Genomic DNA, 25503 nt, shown 5'->3' with positions numbered 1-25503 from the left:
GTGGGTTTTATTTGCATATATGATTAATTGGCAACTCATTTTGAGTTTAAGAGACATACATTTAAATTCTGTTTCTCCCAATCAGTTTTTGCAAAGTATTTCTCAGCCCATTTTGTTCAAATAGTCTAACTGAAGCTATCTAGAGAGGTCAATAGACCATAGACACTCTGAATAGTCAGCAATAAAGTGCCACGGAAAGCTTACTGTCAGGAACCTTGGGGTAAATTGTAACCCCCAAGAACGGGTGGGTTGGGGACGTGTGGGGAGTAAAAATACTCTGTTTTCAAAGCGGGACCGCATCCGGGCTCCAACACGTCTGCTTCTGGGTTTAACCTAGGCAGGTTTGTCTGTGTATGGAGAGCAGACACCAGGAAGTTCCGCCCCCACTTAAAGCCGGCGGGCCGATATTTAAAAGGGCAATGTAGCTCATTGAGATACTTGAGGTACTTAATATTTTGTATATTGGAAAACTTAAATGAATTTAACCTTACCTGTTCGGGTTTCCCATCGCTTCCGATTCATGTCAGATGAAAGCAGGCGGGAAGGGCCGGATCCATGAGATGAGTGCCTTTATTGCACTGCTTATGGCCCTGGAGGAGCAGGAGTGCTTCATCCAGACTCAACAAGCACACCTGGCCGACAGGACCCCCGCGACCTGCCGCCCCTCCCTCCCATGTTGGACCTCCACCTACCTCCAACTCTTCACCTGACCTCCAGTGACCTCTGATCTTCTCAGCCCCCCAATTTCTTCCTCAGCCTCCTGATCTCCCCCCCACCACCCCCCCCCCCCCCGTTCTTCTCCCCGGCCTATGATTCCTCCCTCCCTTCCTCTGCTGTCCGCTGTGGCCTGCTGCAGCAGGCCTTCCTGCCCTGTCAATCAGGCTGGAAATTAAAATTTACCCCCTTGTGTACAGTCCAATTTACATTGCAGTTTAGTGAAGCAGACACAACTATTTATTATTTTTATTATCGTCCAAGGAGGGATAGCCTTTAACGACTGAAAATCTATTACTTGTCATTGCTTCTGTTCATTTATCCATTTATTGATAGTTTCAAGGCAGTTTCTGGCATTTTCAAGTGTAAGTTATACTCTCGTAAAGTATTTCTACTGCCTTCCAAAGTTGAGAAAGATCACATAAGGGCATATGATACAAACAATAGCTGAAACATAGTAATGAGTGTTGTCGATTCAATCCCTGGCTTATTACAAGTTACCTATCCATTAGGCAGGTAAAGGCACGTTCTGGGTCGTAGAAAGTGAGGGCTCTCCGACAGGAGTAGTTGAAACACTGAACCTGAGAAACCTATCTAGATGAAAACACAAAAATGTAACATGCACCTTTTGTGTTTATTTAAAATCTGCCTTTATGTCAGCACCTGTCTGTACATTCATATCAGAAAATACATGAAGACACCTAATGCGGAGACAACAATTCCTCAAGGAAGCCATCACAGAACTGGGCAAACCCTGAGTTAGACCTGGAAACCACTTCCATGACTGGAATGGCTTTGTCATTAGCTATCAAGATAACTGCTGCTTTGAACAATGACTTCACAAGGCCTTTCCAACCAATAGCTGGAGATGTATGCCAAATCTTCCAACCTCAGTCCATAGTTGTATCATGGAAATCAGAAATGCCTTTTTGCACGGGCTATTTGATTCACATGTTTTAATACGCAGCAACACAAGAGTGCCCTACCAAGGGGATTTGCCATGGGGTAGGCAGGAAAAGACAGAGTGCAATAACTGGTAGTTATTGGAAGTGGAAGCGGAAAAGCGATTCCACCAGTCATACCAGTTACTTGTCTATCATAAATGACTCATTCACTTAAGTGACTGAAACATCCAGTGCACAACAGTCATCTCCACAGATGCCCAGGATCATGCCCAAAGAATCCTTCATGGTCATTACTCACAGCCCTGCACCAGGACCCTTGAATGCAATAATAATTTTCCCTTACCTTACTCTGCCCTATCTCAAATGAATTCTCACAACAGATTACAGTTCCAATTATGCCAAATTTTATTTATCCTAATAATGTATGATGTAAGTGTGTTCAGTATATTTTTTCCCAGTGTTTCCCTTTTGTACGAGAATATGTTGCATGCTACTTCTAAATGATTTACTAACAGGAGGAGGAAGTGAGGTGGATGGCAACTGCATGTCAGTGAATATCTCTAGGATCTGAGTACTTCCTTATGGGCAGCAGATTGCCCTTCAAGAAGAACATAAGAAATAGGAGCAGGAACAGGCCATCCATCCCCTCGAGCCTGCTCCGCCATTCAACAAGATCATGGCTGATCTTCTACCTCAACGCCACTTTCCTACACTATCCCCATATCCCTTGATGCCTTTAATATCTAGAAATCTATCGATCTCTGTTTTGAATGTACTCAGTGACTGGGCCTGCACAGTCCTCTGGCGTAGACAACAGCGAGTGCTGTTGGGGAAGGTTTAAACTAGAGTTGCAGGGGGATGGGAACCTGAGCGGGGAGTCAGAAGGGAGTAAAGTTGAGAGCAGCAAGAGAGGGGAAGACCCAGGGGAAATTTATAATACAAATACCACAAACAGTTGTTCAAGAACAAGTGAAAGGGAAAAGCGTAGAGCAGCAGAAAGAAAGTGTACTTTAGACACTACAGATTAAGTGAAAACTAGAATGTGTAAGGCGATTAACCCAGCCTCAAAGCTGAAGGTCAGGCTAGGGTGTGTGGCCCAACTAAGAGTTCTATATACAAATGCACGGAGTATAAGGAATAAATTAAATGAATTACAGGTTGAAATTCAAATTGGAGGGTATGACATGATAGCTATCACTGAGACATGGCTGCAGAATGGTCAGGATTGGGAACTAAATATATCGGGTTATAAGGTCTACAGGAGATACAGGGAAAATGGAAGAGGGGGAGGAGTAGCCTTAATGATTAGAGATGAAATCACTTCAATGATAAAGGGGGATATAACGAGAGGTAAGCAGCCAACAGAGACCTTATGGGTTGAATTGAGAAATAGGAAAGGATCTAAGACTATAGTGGGAATTGTGTTTCGGACCCTTGGCAGCAGCTCTGAAGTGCTAGATTGTATAAATGCAGAGATTAGACAAGCATGTAAGAAAGGCATAGTGGTCTTAATGGGGGACTTTAACCTTCACATAGATTGGGAAAAGCAGACTAGCAACTGTCAGAAAGGTAGTGAATTTCTTGAGTGTGTCCGGGATAGTTTTCTACAGCAGTATGTCCGAGAGGCAACAAGGGGGCAAGCCATACTAGATTTAGTAATGAGTAATGAACCAGATTTAGTTAACGGCTCAACTGTAAGCGAACATCTATCCAATAGCAATCATAACATGATCGAGTTCAATGTAGTGTTTGAAAGGGAAAAAAAGTGAGTCGGCTGCTAAGATTCTAGACTTGGGTAAGGCCGACTTCAATGGGATGAGACAGAGACGGTCCACAGTAAACTGGGCAAATCTGTTAATGGGTAAAACAACTGATGATCAGTGGGGAATGTTTAAAGAAACATTTAACATGATACAGAATCGGTTTATACCCCTGAGGGGCAAGAACTCTACTTGCCAAAAAAAACAGCCATGGACAACTAAAGAGGTAAGGGACATTATAAGACATAAGGAAACGGCATACAAAAAGGCAAAAAATGGCACAGATCCTGGCGAATGGGAAAGATACAAAGATCAACAAAGGGTCACAAAACAGATAGTAAGAGCTACAAAAAGAGAGTATGAAAAGAAACTTGCAAGGGATATCAAAACCACTACAAAGAACTTTTATAGTTACATTCGGAAAAAGAGGGTGGTCAGGAGCAGTGTTGGCCCCTTAAAAACTGAAAGTGGGGATATTGTCATTGACAATGGGGAAATGGCAGACATGTTGAACGATTACTTTGCGTCAGTATTTACAGTAGAAAAAGAGGAAATCCCAAGATAACTAATATTGAATCGGGGACAGGGACTCGATAAAATTAATATAAGTAAAGCAACAGTAATGAAGAAAATAATAGCACTAAAGAGTGACAAATCCCCAGGACCGAATGGTTTCCATCCCAGGGTTTTAAAGGAAGTAGGTGAGCACATTGCAGATGCCCTAACTATAATCTTTCAAAGTTCTCTAGATTCAGGAACTGTCCCTCTAGATTGGAAAATTGCACATGTCACTCCACTTTTTAAGAAAGGAGAGAGAGGGAAACCGGGGAATTATAGACCAGTAAGTCTAACATCTGTTGTGGGAAAATGCTGGAGTCTATAATTAAGGATAGGGTGACTGAGCACCTCGAGAATTTTCAGTTAATCAGAGAGAGCCAGCATGGATTTGTGAAAGGTAGGTCGTGCGTGACAAACCTGATTGAATTTTTTGAAGAGGTGACTAAAGTAGTGGACAGGGGAATGTCAATGGATGTTATTTATATGGACTTCCAGAAGGCATTTGATAAGGTCCCACATAAGAGACTGTTAGCTAAGATAGAAGCCCATGGAATCGAGGGAAAAGTACGGACTTGGTTAGGAAGTTGGCTGAGCGAAAGGCGACAGAGAGTAGGGATAATGGGTAGGTACTCACATTAGCAGCATGTGACTAGTGGAGTCCCACAGGGATCTGTTTTGGGGCCTCAATTATTCACAATATTTATCAACAACTTGGATGAAGGCATAGAAAGTCTCATATCTAAGTTTGCCGATGACACAAAGATTGGTGGCATTGTAAGCGGTGTAGATGAAAACATAAAATTACAAAGCGATATTGATAGATTAGGTGAATGGGCAAAACTGTGGCAAATGGAATTCAATGTAGACAAATGTGAGGTCATCCACATTGGATCAAAAAAGGATAGAACAAGGTACTTTCTAAATGGTAAAATGTTAAAAACAGTGGATGTCCAAAGGGACTTAGGGGTTCAGGTACATAGATCATTGAAGTGTCATGAACAGGTGGAGAAAATAATCAATAAGGCTAATGGAATGCTGGCCTTTATATCTGGAGGACCAGAGTACAAGGGGGCAGAGGTTATGCTGCAGCTATACAAAACCCTGGTTAGACCGCACCTGGAGTACCGTGAGCAGTTCTGGGCATCGCACCTTCGGAAGGACATATTGGCCTTGGAGGGAGTGCAGTGTAGGTTTACTAGAATGATACCCGGACTTCAAGGGTTAAGTTACGAGGAGAGATTACACAAATTGGGGTTGTATTCTCTAGAGTTTCGAAGGTTAAGGGGTGATCTGATTGAAGTTTATAAGATATTAAGGGGAACAGATAGGGTGGATAGAGAGAAACTATTTCCGCTGGTTCGGGATTCCAGGAATAGGGGGCACAGTCTAAAAATTAGAGCCAGACCTTTCAGGAGCGAGATTAGAAAACATTTCTACACACAAAGGGTGGTAGAAGTTTGGAACTCTCTTCCGCAAACGGCAATTGATACTAGCTCAATTGCTAAATTTAAATCTGAGATAGATAGCTTTTTGGCAATCAAAGGTATTAAGGGATATGGGCCAAAGGTGGGTATATGGAGTTAGATCACAGATCAGCCATGATCTTATCAAATGGCAGAGCAGGCACGAGGGGCTGAATGGCCTACTTCTGTTCCTATGTTCCGAGAGAATTCCAAAGATTCACTACCCTCTGAGTGAAGAAATTTCTCCTCATCTCAGTCCTAAATGGCCGACCCCTTATTCTGAGAATGTGACCCCTGGTTCTCGACTCCCCAGCCAGGGGAAACATCCTCCTTGCATCTACCCTGTCGAGCCCTGGAAGAATTTTGTATGTTTCAATGAGATCACCTCTCATTCTTCTAAACTCTAGAGAATACAGGCCTGGTCAACTCAATCTCTCCTCATACAACAATCCCGCCATCCCAGGAATCAGTCTGGTGGAACCTTCGTTGCACTCCCTCTATGGCAAGTATATCCTTTCTTAGGTAAGGAGACCAAAATTGTACAAAATACTCCAGGTGTGGTCTCACCAAGGCCCTATATAAGTGCAGTAAGACATCTTTACTCCTGTACTCAAATCCTCTTGTAATAAAGGCCAACAAACCATTTGCCTTCCGAATTGCTTGCTGCACCTGCATGTTAGCTTTCAGTGACTCATGTACAAGGACACCCAGGTCCCTTTGAACATCAACATTTCCCAATCTCTCACCATTTAAAAAAATACTCTGCATTTCTGTTTTTCCTACCAAAGTGGATAACTTCACATTTTTCCACATTATATTCCATCTGCCATGTCCTTGCCCACTCACTTAGCCTGTCCATATCCCCTTGAAGCTTCTTTGCATCCTCCTCACAACTCACATTCCCACCTAGTTTTGTGTCATCAGCAAACTTGGAAATATTACATTTGTTCCCCTCATCCAAATCATTGATATAAATTGTGAATAGCTGGGGCCCAAGCACCAATCCCTGCGGTACCCCACTAGTCACAGTCTGCCAACCTGAAAAAGACCCGTTTATTCCTACTCTCTGTTTTCTGTCTGTTAACCAATTCTCAATCCATGCCAATATATTACCCCCAATTCCATATGCTCTAACTTTGTTCATCAACCTCGAGTGTGGGACCTTATCGAAAGCGTTCTGAAAATCCAAACACACCACATCCACTGGTTCCCCCTTATCTATTCTACTAGTTACATCCTCAAAGAACTCCAGTAGGTTTGTTAAACATGATTTCCCTTTCATAAAGCCATGTCGACTCTGCCAAATCCTATTATTATTTTCTCAGTGTCCTGTTATAATAGATTCTGGCATTTTTCCTACTATGAGGTCAGGCTAACAGATCTGTCGTTCCCTGTTTTCTCTCTCCCTCCTTTCTTAAATAGTGGGGTTACATCTCCAATCTGCAGGAACCATTCCAGAATCTATAAAATTTTGGAAGATGACAACCAATGCATTCACTATCTCTATAGCCACCTCTTTCAAAATCAATCAGATCATCAGGTCCTTGGGATTTATCGACTTTCAGTCCCATTAATTTCTCTACTTTTTTTTACCAATACTAATTTCTTTCAGTTCCTCATTCTCGCCAGACCCTTGGTTCTCTAGTATTTCTAGGAGGTTTTTTGTGTCTTCTTCCTTGAAGACATACACAAAGTATTTGTTTAATTTCTCTGCCATTTCCTTATTCCCCATTATAAATTCTTCTGTCTCTGTCTGTAAGGGATCCACATTTGCCTTTGCCAGTCTTTTCCTTTTTACATACCTATAGATGCTTTTACAGTCCGTTTTTATGTTTCTCGCTAATTTACTCTCATATTCCATTTTCCCTTTCTTTATCAATTTCTTGGTCTTCCTTTGCTGAATTCTAAAATGCTTCCAATCCTCGGGCTTACTACTTTTGAGACACTTGATTCCTTGGCCTGACCACTCTCCAACATCTGTAGTAATTTGATCAGGGTGGCTTGGTGTTAGAGATGTGCTATTGCTTTGAGGGACATTTCCATCTATGCCAGGACATGCCATTCCCCTGCTACTGGGCACTCCCTCAGCATGACCAGAGTACTATATGGGAGCAGTCCTCTGGGCAGTAATGAGGCTGTTCAAGCACTGCATCAACCACTTTTCCAACATGGTGAATCCATGGAAGACAGACTGCTATAGATTGGAGCTCAAGGTCTCCAGAGCACCAGTCAAAGCATTCATGATAAGCCTGAGTTTGGGCTTGGGCAAAGGTACTCCAATGCAGAGGGTCCTGGAGTTGCCACACACTCCACTGTGTTCTTCAGCTCAGTCAAGCGGTAATGCAGAATTGCATAGAGATGGGTTGTGAAATCCTCCTTCAATATCCCCAAACTACAAGTTATTTGGCACTCTCAAATGATTCCATGAAGTGTTGATGCTGAGCCAACAAACTTAGTTTGTAGGCAGAACCCATAAGATCTCAATGCCTGTGTTCAGCAACTGAAGGAGTGCTCAAGCTGGCCCTCCAGCCCAGCAGGTTACAGTTCCTTTAATTACACCCACACTTGCCCCTTCTCACTCATGCTCAATGCTTCACCAGATGCTCCTTCCTGAAACTCCCAAACTGATCTCCCTGGAGTGGATATATGAATGCTGGTGTATGTCACTGTAGGAGGAGGTGATGCAAGGTGCTGTGAGGTTCTCCTTTGAGGTTCATTGATAGCATAGAATCATAGAAGTTTACAACATGGAAACAGGCCCTTCGGCCCAACATGTCCATGTCGCCCAGTTTATACCACTAAGCTAGTCCCAATTCCCTGCACTTGGCCCATATCCCTCTATACCCATCTTACCCATGTAACTGTCCAAATGCTTTTTAAAAGACAAAATTGTACCCGCCTCTACTACTGCCTCTGGCAGCTCGTTCCAGACATTCACCACCCTTTGAGTGAAAAAATTGCCCCTCTGGACCCTTTTGTATCTCTCCCCTCTCACCTTAAATCTATGCCCCCTCGTTATAGACTCCCCTACCTTTGGGAAAAGATTTTGACTATCTACCTTATCTATGCCCCTCATTATTTTATAGACTTCTATAAGATCACCCCTAAACCTCCTACTCTCCAGGGAAAAAAGTCTCAGTCTATCCAACCTCTCCCTATAAGTCAAACCATCAAGTCCTGGTAGCATCCTAGTAAATCTTCTCTGTACTCTTTCTAGTTTAATAATATCCATTCTATAATAGGGTGACCAGAACTGTACACAGTATTCCAAATGTGGCCTTACTAATGTCTTGTACAACTTCAACAAGACATCCCAACTCCTGTATTCAATGTTCTGACCAATGAAACCAAGCATGCTGAATGCCTTCTTCACCACCCTATCCACCTGTGACTCCACTTTCAAGGAGCTATGAACCTGTACTCCTAGATCTCTTTGTTCTATAACTCTCCCCAACGCCCTACCATTAACGGAGTAGGTCCTGGCCCGATTCGATCTACTAAAATGCATCACCTCACAATTATCTAAATTAAACTCCATCTGCCATTCATCGGCCCACTGGCCCAATTTATCAAGATCCCGTTGCAATCCTAGATAACCTTCTTCACTGTCCACAATGCCACCAATCTTGGTGTCATCTGCAAACTTACTAACCATGCCTCCTAAATTCTCATCCAAATCATTAATATAAATAACAAATAACAGCAGACCCAGCACCGATCCCTGAGGCACACCGCTGGTCACAGGTCTCCAGTTTGAAAAACAACCCTCTACAACCACCCTCTGTCTTCTGTCGTCAATCCAATTTTGTACTCAATTGGCTACCTCACCTTGGATCCCGTGAGATTTAACCTTATGTAACAACCTACCATGCGGTACCTTGTCAAAGGCTTTGCTAAAGTCCATGTAGACCACGTCTACTGCACAGCCCTCATCTATCTTCTTGGTTACCCCTTCAAAAAACTCAATCAAATTCGTGAGACATGATTTTCCACTCACAAAACCATGCTGACTGTTCCCAATCAGTCCCTGCCTTTCCAAATGCCTGTAGATCCTGTCTCTCAGATTACCCTCTAACAACTTACCCACTACAGATGTCAGACTCACCGGTCTGTAGTTCCCAGGCTTTTCCCTGCCGCCCTTCTTAAACAAAAGCACAACATTTGCTACCCTCCAATCTTCAGGCACCTCACCTGCAGCTGTCGATGATTCAAATATCTCTGCTAGGAGACCCGCAATTTCCTCCCTAACCTCCCATAACGTCCTGGGATACATTTCATCAGGTCCCGGAGATTTATCTACCTTGATGAGCGTTAAGACTTCCAGCACCTCCCTCTCTGTAATATGTACACTCCTCAAGACATCACTATTTATTTCCCCAAGTTCCCTAACATCCATGCCTTTCTCAAACGTAAATACCGATGTGAAATATTCATTTAGGATCTCACCCATCTCTTATGGTTCCGCACATAGATGACCTTGTTGATCCTTAAGAGGCCCTACTCTCTCCCTAGTTACTCTTTTGCTCCTTATGTATTTGTAGAAGCTCTTTGGATTCTCCTTTGCCTTATCTGCCAAAGCAATCTCATATCCCCTTTTTGCCCTCCTGATTTCTCTCTTAACTCTACTCCGGCAATCTCTATACTCTTCAAGGGATCCACTTGATCCCAGCTGCCCATGCATGTCATATGCCTCCTTCTTCTTTTTGACTAGTGCCTCAATCTCCCAGGTCATCCAAGGTTCCCTACTTCTACCAGCCTTGCCCTTCACTTTATAAGGAATGTGCTTACCCTGAACCCTGGTTAACACACTTTTGAAAGCCTCCCACTTACCAGATGTCCCTTTGCCTGCCAACAGACTCTCCCAATCAACTTCTGAAAGTTCCTGTCTAATACCATCAAAATTGGCCTTTCCCCAATTTAGAATTTTAACTTTTGGGCCAGACCTATCATTCTCCATAGCTATCTTAAAACTAATGGAATTATGATCACTGGTCCCAAAGTGATCCCTCACTAACACTTCTGTCACCTGCCCTTCCTTATTTCCCAAGAGGAGGTCAAGTTTTGCCGCCTCTCTAGTCGGGCCATCCACATACTGAATGAGAAATTCCTCCTGAATACACTCAACAAATTTCTCTCCATCTAAGCCCCTAATGCTATGGCTGTCCCAGTCAATGTTGGGAAAGTTAATGTCCCCTACTATTACCACCCTATTTTTCTTGCAGCTGTCTGTAATCTCCTTACATATTTGCTCCTCAATTTCCCATTGACTATTTGGGGGTCTGTAGTACAATCCTATCAAAGTGATCTCTCCCTTCTTATTTTTCAGTTCTATCCATATAGACTCCGTGGGCGAACCCTCGGATATATCCTCTCTCACTACTGCCGTGATGTTCTCCCTAATCAAGAACGCAACTCCTCCTCCTCTCTTACCTCCTGCTCTATCTTTCCTATAGCATCTGTACCCTGGAACATTGAGCTGCCGGTCCTGCCCCTCCCTTAGCCATGTTTCAGTAATAGCTATAACATCCCAGTCCCATGTACCCATCCATGCCCTGAGTTCATCTGCCTTGCCCATCAGACTTCTTGCATTGAAATAAATGCAGTTTAATCTAGACTTCCCTTGGTCTTTGCCCTGCTTTCTCAGACCATTTATCCGGTCATCTTTTGTAAACTTTCCTTACTGCCTTTTGTTTCTGTCACCACTTTACTTCCCACTGACTTCCTGCATCGGTTCCCATCCCCCTGCCACATTAGTTTAAACCCTCCCAAACAGCACAAGCAAACACTCCCCCTAGGACATTGGTTCCAGTCCTGCCCAGATGCAGACAGTCCAATTTGTACTGGTCCCACCTCCCCCAGAACCGGTTCCAATGGCCCAGGAATTTGAATCCCTCCCTCTTGCACCATCTCTCAAGCCACGTATTCATTCTAGCTATCCTGTCATTCCTACTCTGACTAGCCCGTGGCACTGGTAGCAATCCTGAGATTACTACCTTTGAGGTCCTACTTTTTAGTTTAACTCCTAACTCCCTAAATTCAGCTTGTAGGACCTCATCCCGTTTTTTACCTATATCGTTGGTACCTATATGCACCACGACAACTGGCTGTTCACCCTCCCCCTCCAGAATGTCCTGCAACCGCTCCGAGACATCCCTGACCCTTGCACCAGGGAGGCAACATACCATCCTGGAGTCTCGGTTGCCTCCGCAGAAACGCCTGTCTATTCCCCTTACAATCGAGTCCCCTATCACTATAGCTCTGCCACTCTTTTTCCTGCCCTCCTGTGCAGCAGAGCCAGCCACGGTGCCATGAACCTGGCCGCTGCCACCTTCCCCTGGTGAGCAATCTCCCCCAACAGTATCCAAAACGGTATACCTGTTTGAGAGGGGGATGGCCACAGGGGACCCCTGCACCTCTTACTCTGCCTGGCGGTCACCCATTCACTTCCTGCCTGTACACCCTTTACCTGCGGTGTGACCAACTCGCTAAACGTGCTATCCACGAGTTTCTCCGCATCGCAGATGCTCCACAGTGAATCCACCCGCAGCTCCAGCTCCGAGATACGATCGGTCAGTAGCTGCAGGTGGACACACTTCCTGCACACATGGTCGGCAGGGACACTGGTATTGTCCATGACTTCCCACATCTTGCAGGAGGGGCATATCACGGGTGCGAGGTCTGCTGCCATGACTTGCCTTAGCTTAGTTACCCCTTTTAAATTACGTTGAAATTAGAAAATGTTAACTATACTACGGACCTAGGTTCACTAAAAAAAAAACTAATAAAACCTGCAGACCTTCCCTTTCTTATTACTTTACTTACAGTAAAATGGTAGAAATACTCACCTGAACCTACTCACCAATCAGCTGCCTCCCCTGTGCCGCGTCACTTTCTGACTGGTGACGTCACCCCGAACTCTGCCGCTGGTCTCAGAGTCTCGCCATCTCCGCGTTGTTTATATCCCGGCTCTGGTCTCGCTCTTTCCCGCCGCTCACCGACTGAACTCTCGCTTTCTCCGCGCTGTTTATATCCCTGCTCTGGTCTCGCTCTTTCCCGCCGCTCACCGACTGAACTCTCGCTTTCTCCGCGCTGTTTTTATCCCCGCTCTGGTCTCGCTCTTTCCCGCCGCTCACCGACTGAACTCTCGCTTTCTCCGCGCTGTTTATATCCCCGCTCTGGTCTCGCTCTTTCCCGCCGCTCACCGACTGAACTCTCGCTTTCTCCGCGCTGTTTATATCCCCGCTCTGGTCTCGCTCTTTCCCGCCGCTCACCGACTGTGACATCACCTCCTCTGGGGCACCTGGAAGAACAGAAGGAGAAGATATTTCACAATGTTAACAGTAAGACATCCCTTGAAACAGGACTTTCTATTGCAAGACCTTGCAATGCTGCATTCTCTTGCCCTGCATGAATAGAAGTGACGGAGTACATAAATGCAGTCTCAACTATGGCCTGAATCTGGGAGCAGATGAAGACATTTTCTGGGCTGCACATGGCTGTCAAAGTAAACATGATAATCTGTCGTTGGAGGTCAGCTCACTTTAACTTTTTTTTTGGTGATCTCAACAATTAGCGCATGACGTAGCCCCAAGGTAGGGTTTGGGACATCTCGCACCAGCACCTTTTCAATAGCTGCTCGTTGCCCTTAAAGTCGTCCAGCTGCAGTTCCAAAAATTGATTGGAGGGAGCACTGTACCATTTAGCAACAATTTCTTAGAGGTCTTTGTGCAGTAGGTCATGTAGCAAAGAGTGGATCTATTTGGAGGGGAGTGCTATGGTACAATAAAGTGTGAGATCAGACTCTTGTAAGTGCACACAATACTCGATGAAGACTCCAGCACCACTTTGGCACAAGTGCATATTGCAGATGTATGTTTTCTTAAAAAAACATGAAGCCCTTCTTCTCTGATGTTCTATGAGAGATGCAAGAGATTGATGTAGGTTTATTTATTTACCTTGTGAAGATGTGCCTCTCTCTGATGGCTTTGGGGAAGTCAAGAAATGGGAGGGGGAGATGGAAGTGGGAAGGGGCACCTTTTCCCAGTTTCAGTATGTGTCTTTCAGTTGTTATCTGAAGGAATTATTTTCTGTTAATTGGGCAAATGTAAAAATCCTGGGATTTATACCCCACTCAGATCGTTCTGATTGTAACAGGATGTGATCCACGTCAAGCAGAGGGGAAGGGAAATGGAGCAGAGAGGCTGTAATGAAAATGGCATTTTAAAAGATTTTTTGTCTTGTTTTTACCAAAACTTGGCTTCAGAGCTACCGATGTGGCTCCTGGAAAGCTTTTGTTGGAGTTGGTGCATTGCGATGATGATGTCTTTATGCCCTTAATCTCATAATTATGTACCACTGTTTACCAAGTAGGTGAGAATACCTGTTCAGAGAAGACTTCCTACCTATAACCCTTGACCTCAGTCTCATCATTAAATGAATAATGATTTAACACTGAATTAGAAGCCCACTTCTTTGCAGGGACAACCTGAAGCAGTCCCAGATGGGATTATTATAAACTGTTAACTTTACCTTTTCATTCCGAGACAGGATATTTATGTGTCAAGCAAGCAGTAAACTCACAGCATGCAAAGTACAGACTAATATCCTGCTTGGGTCAAAGGTTGACATCTCAACCCTGTGACCTCATGTTGCTTGCCATCTGCAAATTCATCCACAGACTTTTTCCCTGTCCTTTCTCAGTGCCTAGTTCATCACTGAATTAAGGAGACATCAAAAATCTTCGTGTCACTGGTAAAAATAAAAGGGCACAGAGTTAACTTTGTTATTCAATATGCATCACAACAGAATTTCCATTAATATCCAGATACTCTGCCTCTGACATTTTTCTGTAATAGATATTTATTGTTTATTGATAATTCTATTTATTGAATAACTTATAAAGACTTCTGCTTAATATTTTGTTGTGTTGTGCAACTGAAGACACATTTAGTTTGTTACTTATACATTTTTCCAATTTTTTTCTTCTCTCCTGAAGAATGCCAGATACAGGGTTTAGTTCCATCGGCACCATTTGGTACTTCTCCCAAGCAGCGGCTTTTTATGTGTGAACGTACACAGTGAATGTCTGCAGGCTGTTCCACTGCAGAAGTCATTGCAGCTGAGAACAATTCTGTCCTCACCTGATGTCCTTATGCTGACTGTCAGCATTTGCAGAGCTCTGTTAGAATCTGCTAACAACAATCAGTGCTTCTGATACTGTCAACTTGCGTTTCTGAGGTCATCCCAGAATGCCCCGCAATACTCTACTGCACATGTATGACTGCAAAATAATTGTTCATGTTGTGCTTTTCAACAGTTTGTAAAATTCTTGAAAAGTTTTGTAAGTATATTTTAAAGTCCAATAAATTAAGAATTCAATAACATTCCTACTACTTCACCAGAGCTGTCACTTCAAGGGGGTGATTTTAGGAGGCAATTGCGGGTGCACTCGGGGCTCCGAAAATCGCGGAAATCCCGTTCGGGATCGGAAGCTGGCTCCAACTGCCGACTTCAGAGTTTCCCAGGGACCCACCCGTGTGCACGTGGGCGACCCGAAAACGGAAGTCCCGCCGGCAGTTAAAGCCGGTGTGATGACCGTTAAAGAGCCAGATGTACCTCATTGAGGTACTTAAAGCACTTTACCCGTGACAGATAAAGTAATTGTAACGATTTTTAACTTACCTGGGCGACTTGCCCACCGCTTCTGTTTCACACCTGTGAAGGGCTGGATCAGGGAACTAGAAACTAAATAAATTAAATAAAAAACCATGGAAGGAAGTGAAAATACTAAATGAACCTACCTTGCACCCTGCTCCGATGTCCAATGTCTCCCTATTCACCCCGCGTTTTTCCCCCGATGTTGTCCCAAACTTCCCCCCCCCCCCACTCCGGTCTTCCAGTCCAGTGCCGGATCTTCCATTCTCTTCCCCCCCCCCCCCCCCCCCCGTTTCCGTTCCAGTGCCGGATGACATTTCGCGCTCTCTCGCGCCCCTCCCCCCCACGTTGCAGCTCCTGACAGCAGCCAGCCTGTCAATCATCATCAATCAACATGCGATCGCGTCAGAAACGGTAAGTTTTGTTCATGCGGGTTTGCCATGCGCACCTTCACCCCCGCCCCCCCCTACTGCCAACCCATCACCATTGACTCGAGCTCCAAATGTGAGCTAGCTCAGTGTTTCTGTTCACCTGCTATCACATATCATTCTGGCTAACCTGGAGCTAGACTGATTGAGACTGACTGGAGTAAATAATCAATTGCCTGTCTATCCATACATCTGTATATATTAAAAATCTTACATCAACGTGCAATTCCTGTCAACTTTTCCCTTAATAAGTTCCTACGTCTGCATTTATAATAGAAACTGCCCATGTCAACTTGTTCTGTGGGAATTACACCCTCCAGCCAATGGAGGTGCTGTAGGAGCACCACTGGAAGAAAAGTGATAGATGGTGAGGAGTTATCAATGGAGAGAGAGAAAGTTTGAATGGACAAAGACACAACAGAGATCAAGTGAGAAAATGAGATAAAGGGAGATGGTGCAAAGAGAGGGGATGTCAAGCCGCAGAAAGACAGATAGATGGAGAAAGCAAGAGTAATGGATTGTTAGAAGTCAAACATTGAGTGAGATCAGGTGAAAGAAACAAGGCAGAGAAAGATCGGGGGGGCGCAGAGATCAGGGAGACGAATTTTAACAGTACAGGGAGACTGAGAAGAGTGATCAGGTGTGAGAGAAATTGGGGAAGAGAGGGATAACACAAAAAAGACGCAATGATCAGTGGAAGAAGATTGACGGTGAGCAATGCCATTTGAAATCTACTAGCTTTTTTAAAAAAAAGTAAAATAAACTTAAACAGCTAGTCAATAAGAAACCAAAAAAAATTCTGGAGCACAAAATTAGATGGCTTTGACTGAGTTCAGCTTTGAACCGAGGACTTAAGTGGTCTTGTAGCAGTAACATTAAGGTTGATGGTGTAGGTTAGGCATTTTGATGGATTATGATTGTTTGTAAAGCCTTTGTGAAAATACAGGTGTTAACACTGATTGGAAACATCAGTGAATGATTCAGTAGATATTACCTAACTAGTGGGAAAAACTGTGGCAGATGGATTTCAACGCAGGTAAATGTGAGGTCATCCATTTTGGACCAAAAAAGGATAGATGCGAGTATTTTTGAAATAGTGAAAAGCTAGGAACAGCGAAGGGCCAAAGTGATTTAAGGGTCCATTTACACAGATCACTAAAATTGGTCAGGTACAAAAAAAATCAAAAAGGCTAATGGAATGTTAGCCTTTATATCTAGAGGGCTAGAATATAAAGGGGAGGAAGTTTTGCTGCAGCTGTACAAAACCTTGGTTAGACCACATCAGGAGTACTGGGTACAGCTATGGGCACCACACCTTAGAAAGGATATAATGGCCTTGGAAGGAATACAATGTAGATTCACCAGAATGTTACCAGGGCTCCAAGGGTTAAATTAGGAGGAGAGACTACATAAGCTAGGCTTGTATTCCTTGGAAATATAGAAGGTTAAGGGGTGATTTGATTGTGGTTTTTAGGATTTTGAAAGGAATTGAAAGGGCAGATAGAGAGAAACTTTTTTTCTGCTGGTGGGGGAGTGTAGGACAAGGATTTTAAAATCAGAGCCAGCCCATTCAGGAGAGAAGTTAGGAAACATTTTTTCAAACAAAGGGTGGTAGCAGTGTGGAACACTCTCCCACAAAAAGCAGTAGATTTTAGCTCAATTCATAATTTTAAATCTGAGATCGATAGATTTTTGCTCGCCAAGGGTATTAAGGGATATGGAGCCAAGGTGGTTGAATGGAGTTATGATACAGATCCGCCATGATATCATTGAATGACGGAACAGGATCGAAGGGCTGAGTAGCCTACTCCTGTTTCTAAGTTCCTAACATTTATTTATATCAACATTAAAATCCAACAACCAGTCCTTCCTTCATCTGCTTATTTTTTCCAGATCTCTTTCAATACTGTCTATCTCTCTTTTAGTCAATACTTGGCCATTTAGCTTAATGTTAATCAGAAAATGTTATTTCATATCATTTAGAGATAGTATGAACAGCAGGGAAACCAGGACAGATCTCTGCTGAACTCCATTGGTCACTGGATCTCAAATCCCCATTTAACACCACCATCTACTTTCTATTGCTAAGCCTAACGATTCAATTAGCTAATTTGCTATTAAGTAAATGAACCATAATCTTCTTTATAAACTTAGTTTGCGCAACTTTGTCAAATGACTTCTGAAAATCCAAGTAGATTATATATGTCCTGATCAGCTGAATTTAGTTACCACCTCAAAACATTATTGTAGATTTGCGAAGCATAACTGGCACTTCTCAATCCATGCTCAATACCCCTTATATACTTTGAGCTCTTTAATTGAATGTTAATAGTATCCTATAAAATGCTCTTAAACATGTTTCCTACCACTGATGTTTTTGACAAAATGAAACATCTCCCATGAAGTTTAGATTTCCTGTTGTTGCCCCAGTATTATCCACTGATATTCCAGAATCACCCATCACAGTCCTATTATGATAACAATGGATGAATCTTAGTAAGACCATCCACTGATAGTTTCTAGTCCAACTTTGCCTATAGGGGTGGAGGTGACCCAATATGTCATTATGCCATTGTGCTGGGTTTGGTAGATGGCCCCGCAGTTACAGTTGCTATCGGAATGGATGCAATAGCAGCAGGGTCTGTATACTGTTTGTATATTGCTAGCCATTTGAATGGGATGGCTGGGAGTTACGGATGTGGCACTGTCCTGAGAGATATCTCCATCACCTATGCCAGCTACTTGCATTCCTCTACTGCTTGGCACTCCCTGAGCACAGATAGAAAAACAATCCACGTCTGGTGGTTTTTTAATGCTCTACTGCATTTGTCATCTTTGTCTACTTGTCCAGTGAACTTCGTTAGTGCTGATTTGTGAGGAGCTTGGGATATCCTTATAAGCATATCTCTATATGTAGTTTCTTGGAGAAGGAGGAGGATCAGAGGAGGCATGCTAGATAGGTGAATTTGCATCTTAAATGTTCTATTAGGACCCAACCTAATGTTGCCACCCATGTGTACAGGGATAGTCTGTCATTTATGGACATTAAGATTCCCAACGACGATCATAACAGAACACTCCTGTAGCCAGACTTGGAATCACTTCCAGGACATGGCTGGCTTTATCTGTAGCTGTGAAGGTTACAGCTGCATTGAATTTTTCAAGGAACTGTTGGGGTTTATGTCACATCTCACAATCTTCAATGCATGTTTCCAAGTACATCAAGAGCCATGATTACAATCTGATTTCTCTGCCTTTAATATGCCACATATCAAAAGAACCATCTGGTATCAGTCAACCAAATTTTTATTAATCCTCAGTGTATGGTGCAAATGTGTTCAATGTGTTTTATCCTAATGTTTCCCCTTAGTTAAAGTGTATGTTTGAGCCTTCTAGTTTCTAACCATATGCTCATTCTAAGTGTCACCCAGCGGGAGGAGAAAATCAGATGCATGAATGCTGAGTGTCAATCTTTGCCTAGAAGGGTGGAGGTGACCCAATATGTCATTATGCCATTGTGCTGGGTGGGTAGATGACCCCACAGCTACAGGTGCTATCGGAATGGATGCAAAAGCAGCAGGGTCTGTATGCTGTTTGTATATTGCTAGTTATTTGAATGGGATGGCTGGGAGTTACGGATGTGACACTGTCCTGAGAGATATCTCCATCACCTATGCCAGCTACTTGCATTCCTCTACTGCTTGGCATTCCCTCAGCACAGATAGAGATTTGTGTGAGAAAAGACCACTGGACAGCAATGAGATTATTGAAGCCTTGCATTTTGGCTGTCTTAATCTGATATCTCAACGTGGTCAAGACAGACTGCTGTAGATTCGAGCCCAAGGTCTGTTAAGTCGCATTGATAAGATTTGTGATGGTAGCTATGCCTGAGCTTACAAACCAAGGAGCTTTCTGCTGCAGAGGACCATAGTGTCATTCCAGGGTGGTCTGCAGCGGAGTCAGGCGGCACTGTATGGGGAATGTGGGTTGTTTACACTTACGTAGATTTCTCAGAACTGTACAGCTGCTTGATACACCCTTAAATTACTCCATGAAGTGCTGATATTGATCTACCAAACTGCATTTGTGTGCAGGCCCTGAACTTGCATCGTGTGCTCCCTCCTGAAACTTGCTAACTGATTCTCCTGCAATGGATGAATCTATGCTGGTGCTTGCACTGTAGGAGGGGGTGAAGCAAATGCTATGAGGTTCTGTTTATGGCTGTACTTAGGCTCTGCAACGCTTTCCCCTTGGAACATAGCTTCACATGGTAAGGTATTGAAGTGTGTTACACCGAAATGCTGCACTGTTTGCCTGTGTTTGAGGGAATGATTGAATAGGTGAATACATAAGGAGATAAGCAATGAAAAGCAAAAAAACAACTCCTATTTCCTCCACACTCAGAATCTCTATGGCCCTCTCATAAGGAATTAAGGGTTGTAGCTGTGTTGACCCCTCCAGAATGGATATGTTGCATCTTATTATGTTCAGCCTTTTCTTGCAAGCAAATAAAAAAGAGGCATGTTACAAAGAGGAATGTGAGATAAGATATTGCCAGTGAATTGTCCAAGGCACCAGCAACCTTCTGTGAGTGTGTGAATTTGCAGCATTCAGGTTCCTTATGCTGATAATGCACCTAGTGCTTGTTGCTTGCTGTATTTAATGGGCCACACAGTCAATACAGAGCCCAGGAACAACATGAGCATCCCTTTGCAAAGTGCAGTGCACTCTCCTTCTGTGTTGGTGCGCCATTTGTGGAGTGAAGTGCAGTTAACATGCATTGTAAGTCAACATGTTAGAGCACTTACCTTGGCAACCTTGCGTACCCCAGGAAATTTCTTCCTCACCTGCTGTCAGGTTCTGGTCACAGATGAGACAACATTCATTTGCTCTGTTATCTCCCCCTGCATTGCTGTGGCCCTGGTCTTTATAAGGTGGACAGCACCTCCAAAAAGAGCCCACCCTTCTCTGTAACACCAGCTATAGCAGGACCTTCAAAAACAGTGTCACTGAATGGGGCAGTTTTTGCCTCTTGTTTGCTTCAATTTTTCTCCCTCAGTTGCAGCATTGTTTTAAGGGCAACCAACAGTTGTTTAAGAGCTGCTGGTACCAGATAATCCGACCACTGACTCCGTGACTCCCAGGCCATCATGCGCTGAGCGCAGAGTGCTGAATCTTTATTATAATGAGCTGACCTCACATTATAGTGCAAGGTTAGCAGGAAGCATCCCAGGAGCAACAAACCCTGACCACCTGACCCATGGTTTACTTCCTGGAATATAAGTGAAGGCATGCTGAATATATCTATAATTTAAGTTACAAGCTCATGTTTCACTGTGCTTTCAGTGTAATTCCTTGATTTTCATATGTCATTGACTTATATTTGAGGCTGTATTTGAGTTGTCAGCATTTTGGAGTTTGTGTCAGCTTTTGCTAGTTTTATAGTTTGGCATGTATGGTATTGGGAGGCACTGCATAGTGTGGTTATGCCAGTGAAAATTCTGGCCATTTATTAGCCTTCCTAGTCTGGGAATACTGATGCCAGTTTAGCACCTTCAGTGCAGCCCTGGTATAAAGCAAATATATGTGCAGTAAAATTAGCGATTACATATATTCTTGATAAAAGAGAAGTTTTGACTGTAGATCATTGCAGAAAGATCAACATTTTCATTACTCTTTGATAAAAACGGGAGTCTGTCATCTTGGGACTTCTTATCATTTAGACACTCCTTAATAAAGAACATTTCTTGCCATCAAAGCATCTTTTAAATGCTTATGTGGTAGCTTGTCCCCCATTTTTTGTATAGTTGTGTATCAAATTCAATTCAGTATAAACACAAATTTCTGTCTTTTGTTCCCACTGATTAATACATTTTCATTTTTGAAAGGAGTACTGAAGTTTTAAATGAACTACGCAAGAACCAGCAACATGGGCATTAATAAGATGCAAAAGTCTGAAAGCATTAACCCTAATTGTTTCAATTCATCATATGTATGTTTATGAAATTATGCCGATTTAAATGATATTGTAGTAAAAGATTGTTGCACTGGTTACTTGTTTCAGAAAATCGAAATATTTGTGACGAGTACTGTTTAAGTATTGTTTGTCTCCAATGTAGAGTTAGAAATTGCAATATAATGCTCTGCATTAACTTAAACACTGTTACTTTTAAAAAAAAGGTAATGGTCGCTGTCTTTTTTTCCCCCTCCTTCAGGATAATTTACGACAAAAAGATGACCGGATTGAGGAATTAGAGGAGGCTTTACGGGAGAGTGTGCAGATTACAGCAGAACGTGAGATGGTACTAGCACAAGAAGAAGCTGCCAGGAACGATTCTGAGAAACAGGTCTGTAGTATGTGCTACCACCACTGAGTGCACAATTTTCCCTTTTATTCATTAATATCAGTGCGTCTCTATCATCCAAATCAACTTTGAGTATTGAATGTGTTCTGTGTTTAGGCCAGTTAATTTTATCTCGACAGAGTTACCACAGACACAAGCCCTGTTGTACCATACGGAGAATCCCGAGAAATCTTGGTGGGATGCAGTGGGGGCAGAGACCTGACATAATTGGTCTCTGCCCTTTTTCCTCTGTCCTGTGCTTTGGAACGCTGATTCCCCAGGCACAGGCTGGAAGAAAATCTACTCTGGTATGTTGTCCAGGAAGACATGAGAGGTAGAAAATTAAATTAATGAGGGAAAAATATGCACAGCTTTATTATTGGGGCTCAGTATTTTTCTTAAAGTATTCTTTTGGATCAGACCTTAGAGTAATTTTTGATAAAAGTTCAGTTTATAATCCAAGGAACCTTTGTGTTGCTGTTTGCTTCATTTGTCCTAGTAACTCAAGAGTGTATAATCAGTTCATTTTATATCAGTTTCCTATAGCACGCTTTCTCTACTGAAGATAATTGGTTCATATGGATAAACTTTGCATTGTATTTGGATAATTCTGAAGTCTATACTACTGGCTGTATCTTGATATTGTGTGAATTAAAAATTGAAAGTTATGTTAAGTGAAGGAGAAGTTCAACACAGGAGTCTGCAATGCAACTTAATTGAAAATATGTGCAAACTTTATTCCGAAGAACTTTGGATTTAACCATTTGAAGACTGCAGTAACATTTCTGCATCTGAATCGTAAACAAACCAAATTCTGAAGTTAATTGACTCAGAGGACACTAGTTCTGCAAATTTCAGTATGCTTATTATTTATGGGATGTTTGTTATGATGAACACTATAAAGTAGAATTGTTTTTTGTGGTGCAAGAAGTTGTTTTAGTATTCAAAGAGTTAAAGCCATGTGAAACCTGTTTAAAGGTTATGACAGGAAGCTTCCTGTCTAAGCCTAACAAGCCTTGGGGGGAATTGTGATAGGGGAAAGAAGGGTATCACACTATTGTCTCCACATGAGAGGCAGGAGACTTATAGCTAATAAAATAGCATTAGTGAATAGCATAGTTGTTTTGTTGATTATATAGTGCATTGTACCGTTGATTATATAGTGAATACTATGGTTCGTTTGAGGGTTGTATTGTGAATAGCTGTTGTGGTCAATTATCATTTTAAAAAAAATTCTCCACTCTTTCCTTGAAGGCAGGAACTGATGCAGAGGTTCCATTGCACTGGTTTTGGCAGTCAAAACAATTCTGGTCACTATTCATGTTTATGTTAAGCATTGTGTGTTGGATGTCATGCTTCTCTGGAGAGGATTTTGTGATGGGTATCATGGCTTTATAGAGGGCTGTGTGGCCATACTGCAGTTGTGTAGAGGGTTGTGTGGTAAAGGGTTGTCTGCAACCTTTGACACGGTTGACCACACCATCCTTCTCCAACGTCTCTCCTCCGTCGTCCAGCTGGGTGGGACTGCGCGCGCCTGGTTCCATTTTTATTTTTCCAGTCGTAGCCAGAGAATCTCCTGCAATGGCTTCTCTTCCCCCTCCCGCACCTTTACCTCTGGATCCCCCAAGGATCTATCCTTGGCCCCCTCCTATTTCTCATCTACATGCTGCCCCTCGGCTACATCATCCGAAAACACGTCAGATTCCACAAGTACGCTGACGACAACCAGCTCGACCTCACAATCACCTTCCTCGACCCCTCCGCTGTCTCTCATCTGTCACACTACTTGTCTGACATCTAGTACTGGATGAGCAAAAATTTCCTCCAACTAAATATTGGGAAAACCAAAGCCATTGCCTTTGGTCTCCGCCAAAAAACTCCATTCCCTAGCCACCGACTCCGTCCCTCACGCTGCCACCGTCGGATGGTGAACGAGACCGTTCACAACCCTGGCATCCTATTTGACCCTGAGATGAGCTTCCGACCACATATCCGTCCATCACCAAGACCATCTACTTCCACCTCCATAGCATCGCCTGTCTCCGCCCCCAGCTTATCTGCTGCTGAAACCCTCATCCATGCCTTCGTTATCTCTAGACTGGACTATTCAAATGGTCTCCTGGCTGGCCTCCCATCTTCCACCCTCCATAAACGTGAGCTCATCCAAAACTCTGCTGCCCATATCCTAATTTGCACCAAGTTCCGTTCTCCCATCACCCCTGTGTTTGCTGGCCTACATTGGCTCCCAGTCCGGGAACGCCTCGATTTTAAAAATCTCATCCTTGTTTTCAAATCCCTCCATGGCCTCGCCCCTCCCAATCTCTGTAACCTCCTCCAGCCCTACAACCCTCCAAGATCTCCGCGCTCCTCCATTTCTTGCTTCTTGCATATCCCCGATTTTAATCGCTCCACCATTGGCGGCCGTGCCTTCCGCTGCCGAGGCCCTGAGCTCTGGAATTCCCTCCCTAAACGTCTCTGCCTCTCTCCCTCTCTCTCTTTTGACCAAGCTTTTGGTTACCTGTCCGAATACCTCCTCATGTGCCTCGGTGTCTATTTTTTTTTATTCATTCATGGGATGTGGGCGTTGCTGGCAAGGCCAGCATTTATTGCCCATCCCTAATTGCCCTTGAGAAGGTGGTGGTGAGCCGCCGCCTTGAACTGCTGCAGTCCATATGGTGAAGGTTCTCCCGCAGTGCTGTTAGCAAGGGAGTTCCAGGATTTTGACCCAGTGACGATGAAAGAACGGCAACATATTTCCAAGTCAGGATAGTGTGTGACTTGGAGGGGAACATGTAGATGGTGGTGTTCCTATGCGCTTGCTGCCCTTGTCCTTCTAGGTGGTAGAGGTCGCGGGTTTGGGAGGCACTGTCGAAGAACCCTTGCCGAGTTGCTGCAGTGCATCTTGTAGATGGTACACACTGCAGCCACGATGCGCTGGTGGTGGAGGGAGTGAACGTTTAGGGTCGTGGATGGGGTGCCAATCAAGCGTGCTGCTTTGTCCTGGATGGCGTTGAGCTTCTTGAGTGTTGTTGGAACTGCACTCATCCCGGCAAGTGGAGAGTATTCCATCACACTCCTTGACTTCTAACCTTGTAGATGGTGGAAAGGCTTTGGGGAGTCAGGAGGTGAGTCACTCACCACAGAATACCCAGCCTCTGACCTGCTCTTGTAGCCACAGTACTTGTGGCTGGTCCAGTTAAGTTTCTGGTCAATGGTGACCCCCAGGATGTTGGTGAGGGGTTCAGCGATGGTAATGTCAAGGGGAGGTGGTTAGACTCTCTTGTTGGAGATGGTCATTGCCTGGCACTTGTCTGGCGAGAATGTTACTTGCCACTTTTCAGCCCAAGCCTGGACATTGTCCAGGTCTTCCTGTATGTGGGCACGGACTGCTTCATTATCTGAGGGGTTGCGAATGGAACTGAACACTGTGCAATCATCAGCGAACATCCCCGTTTCTGATCTTAAGATGGAGGGAAGGTCATTGATGAAGCAGCTGGAAATGGTTGGGCCTAAGACACTGCCCTGAGGAACCCCTGCAGCGATGTCTTGGGGCTGTTTGATAACACTCCTGAGAAGTGCCTTGGGACGTTTTACTACATTAAAGGCGCTATATAAATGCAAGTTGTTTTCGGTGTGATGAGATTCAAGTTATTTGGGTTTTGTGGTTGTAACGAAGA

The 25503-nt window shown here is 43.6% G+C and overlaps 1 protein-coding gene across 8 annotated transcripts in view; it reads left to right on the top strand.

The window, feature by feature from the left end:
- The window catches only part of LOC137334765 (ELKS/Rab6-interacting/CAST family member 1-like), a 1087823-nt gene that overhangs the window by 522991 nt on the left and 539329 nt on the right, over positions 1–25503 (top strand). For all 8 annotated transcript variants that reach the window (XM_067999707.1, XM_067999706.1, XM_067999704.1 and 5 more), the window contains one exon: positions 21698–21829. In XM_067999707.1, coding sequence (XP_067855808.1) covers positions 21698–21829 — 132 coding nt within the window. The remainder of the gene's footprint in view (positions 1–21697; positions 21830–25503) is intronic.

The sequence above is a fragment of the Heptranchias perlo genome, chromosome 18 (assembly GCF_035084215.1).
Source record: "Heptranchias perlo isolate sHepPer1 chromosome 18, sHepPer1.hap1, whole genome shotgun sequence".
Taxonomy (NCBI): domain Eukaryota; kingdom Metazoa; phylum Chordata; class Chondrichthyes; order Hexanchiformes; family Hexanchidae; genus Heptranchias; species Heptranchias perlo.
The sequence above is the reverse complement of the archived record's forward strand: the minus strand, read 5'-3'. Positions and strand labels throughout refer to the sequence as shown.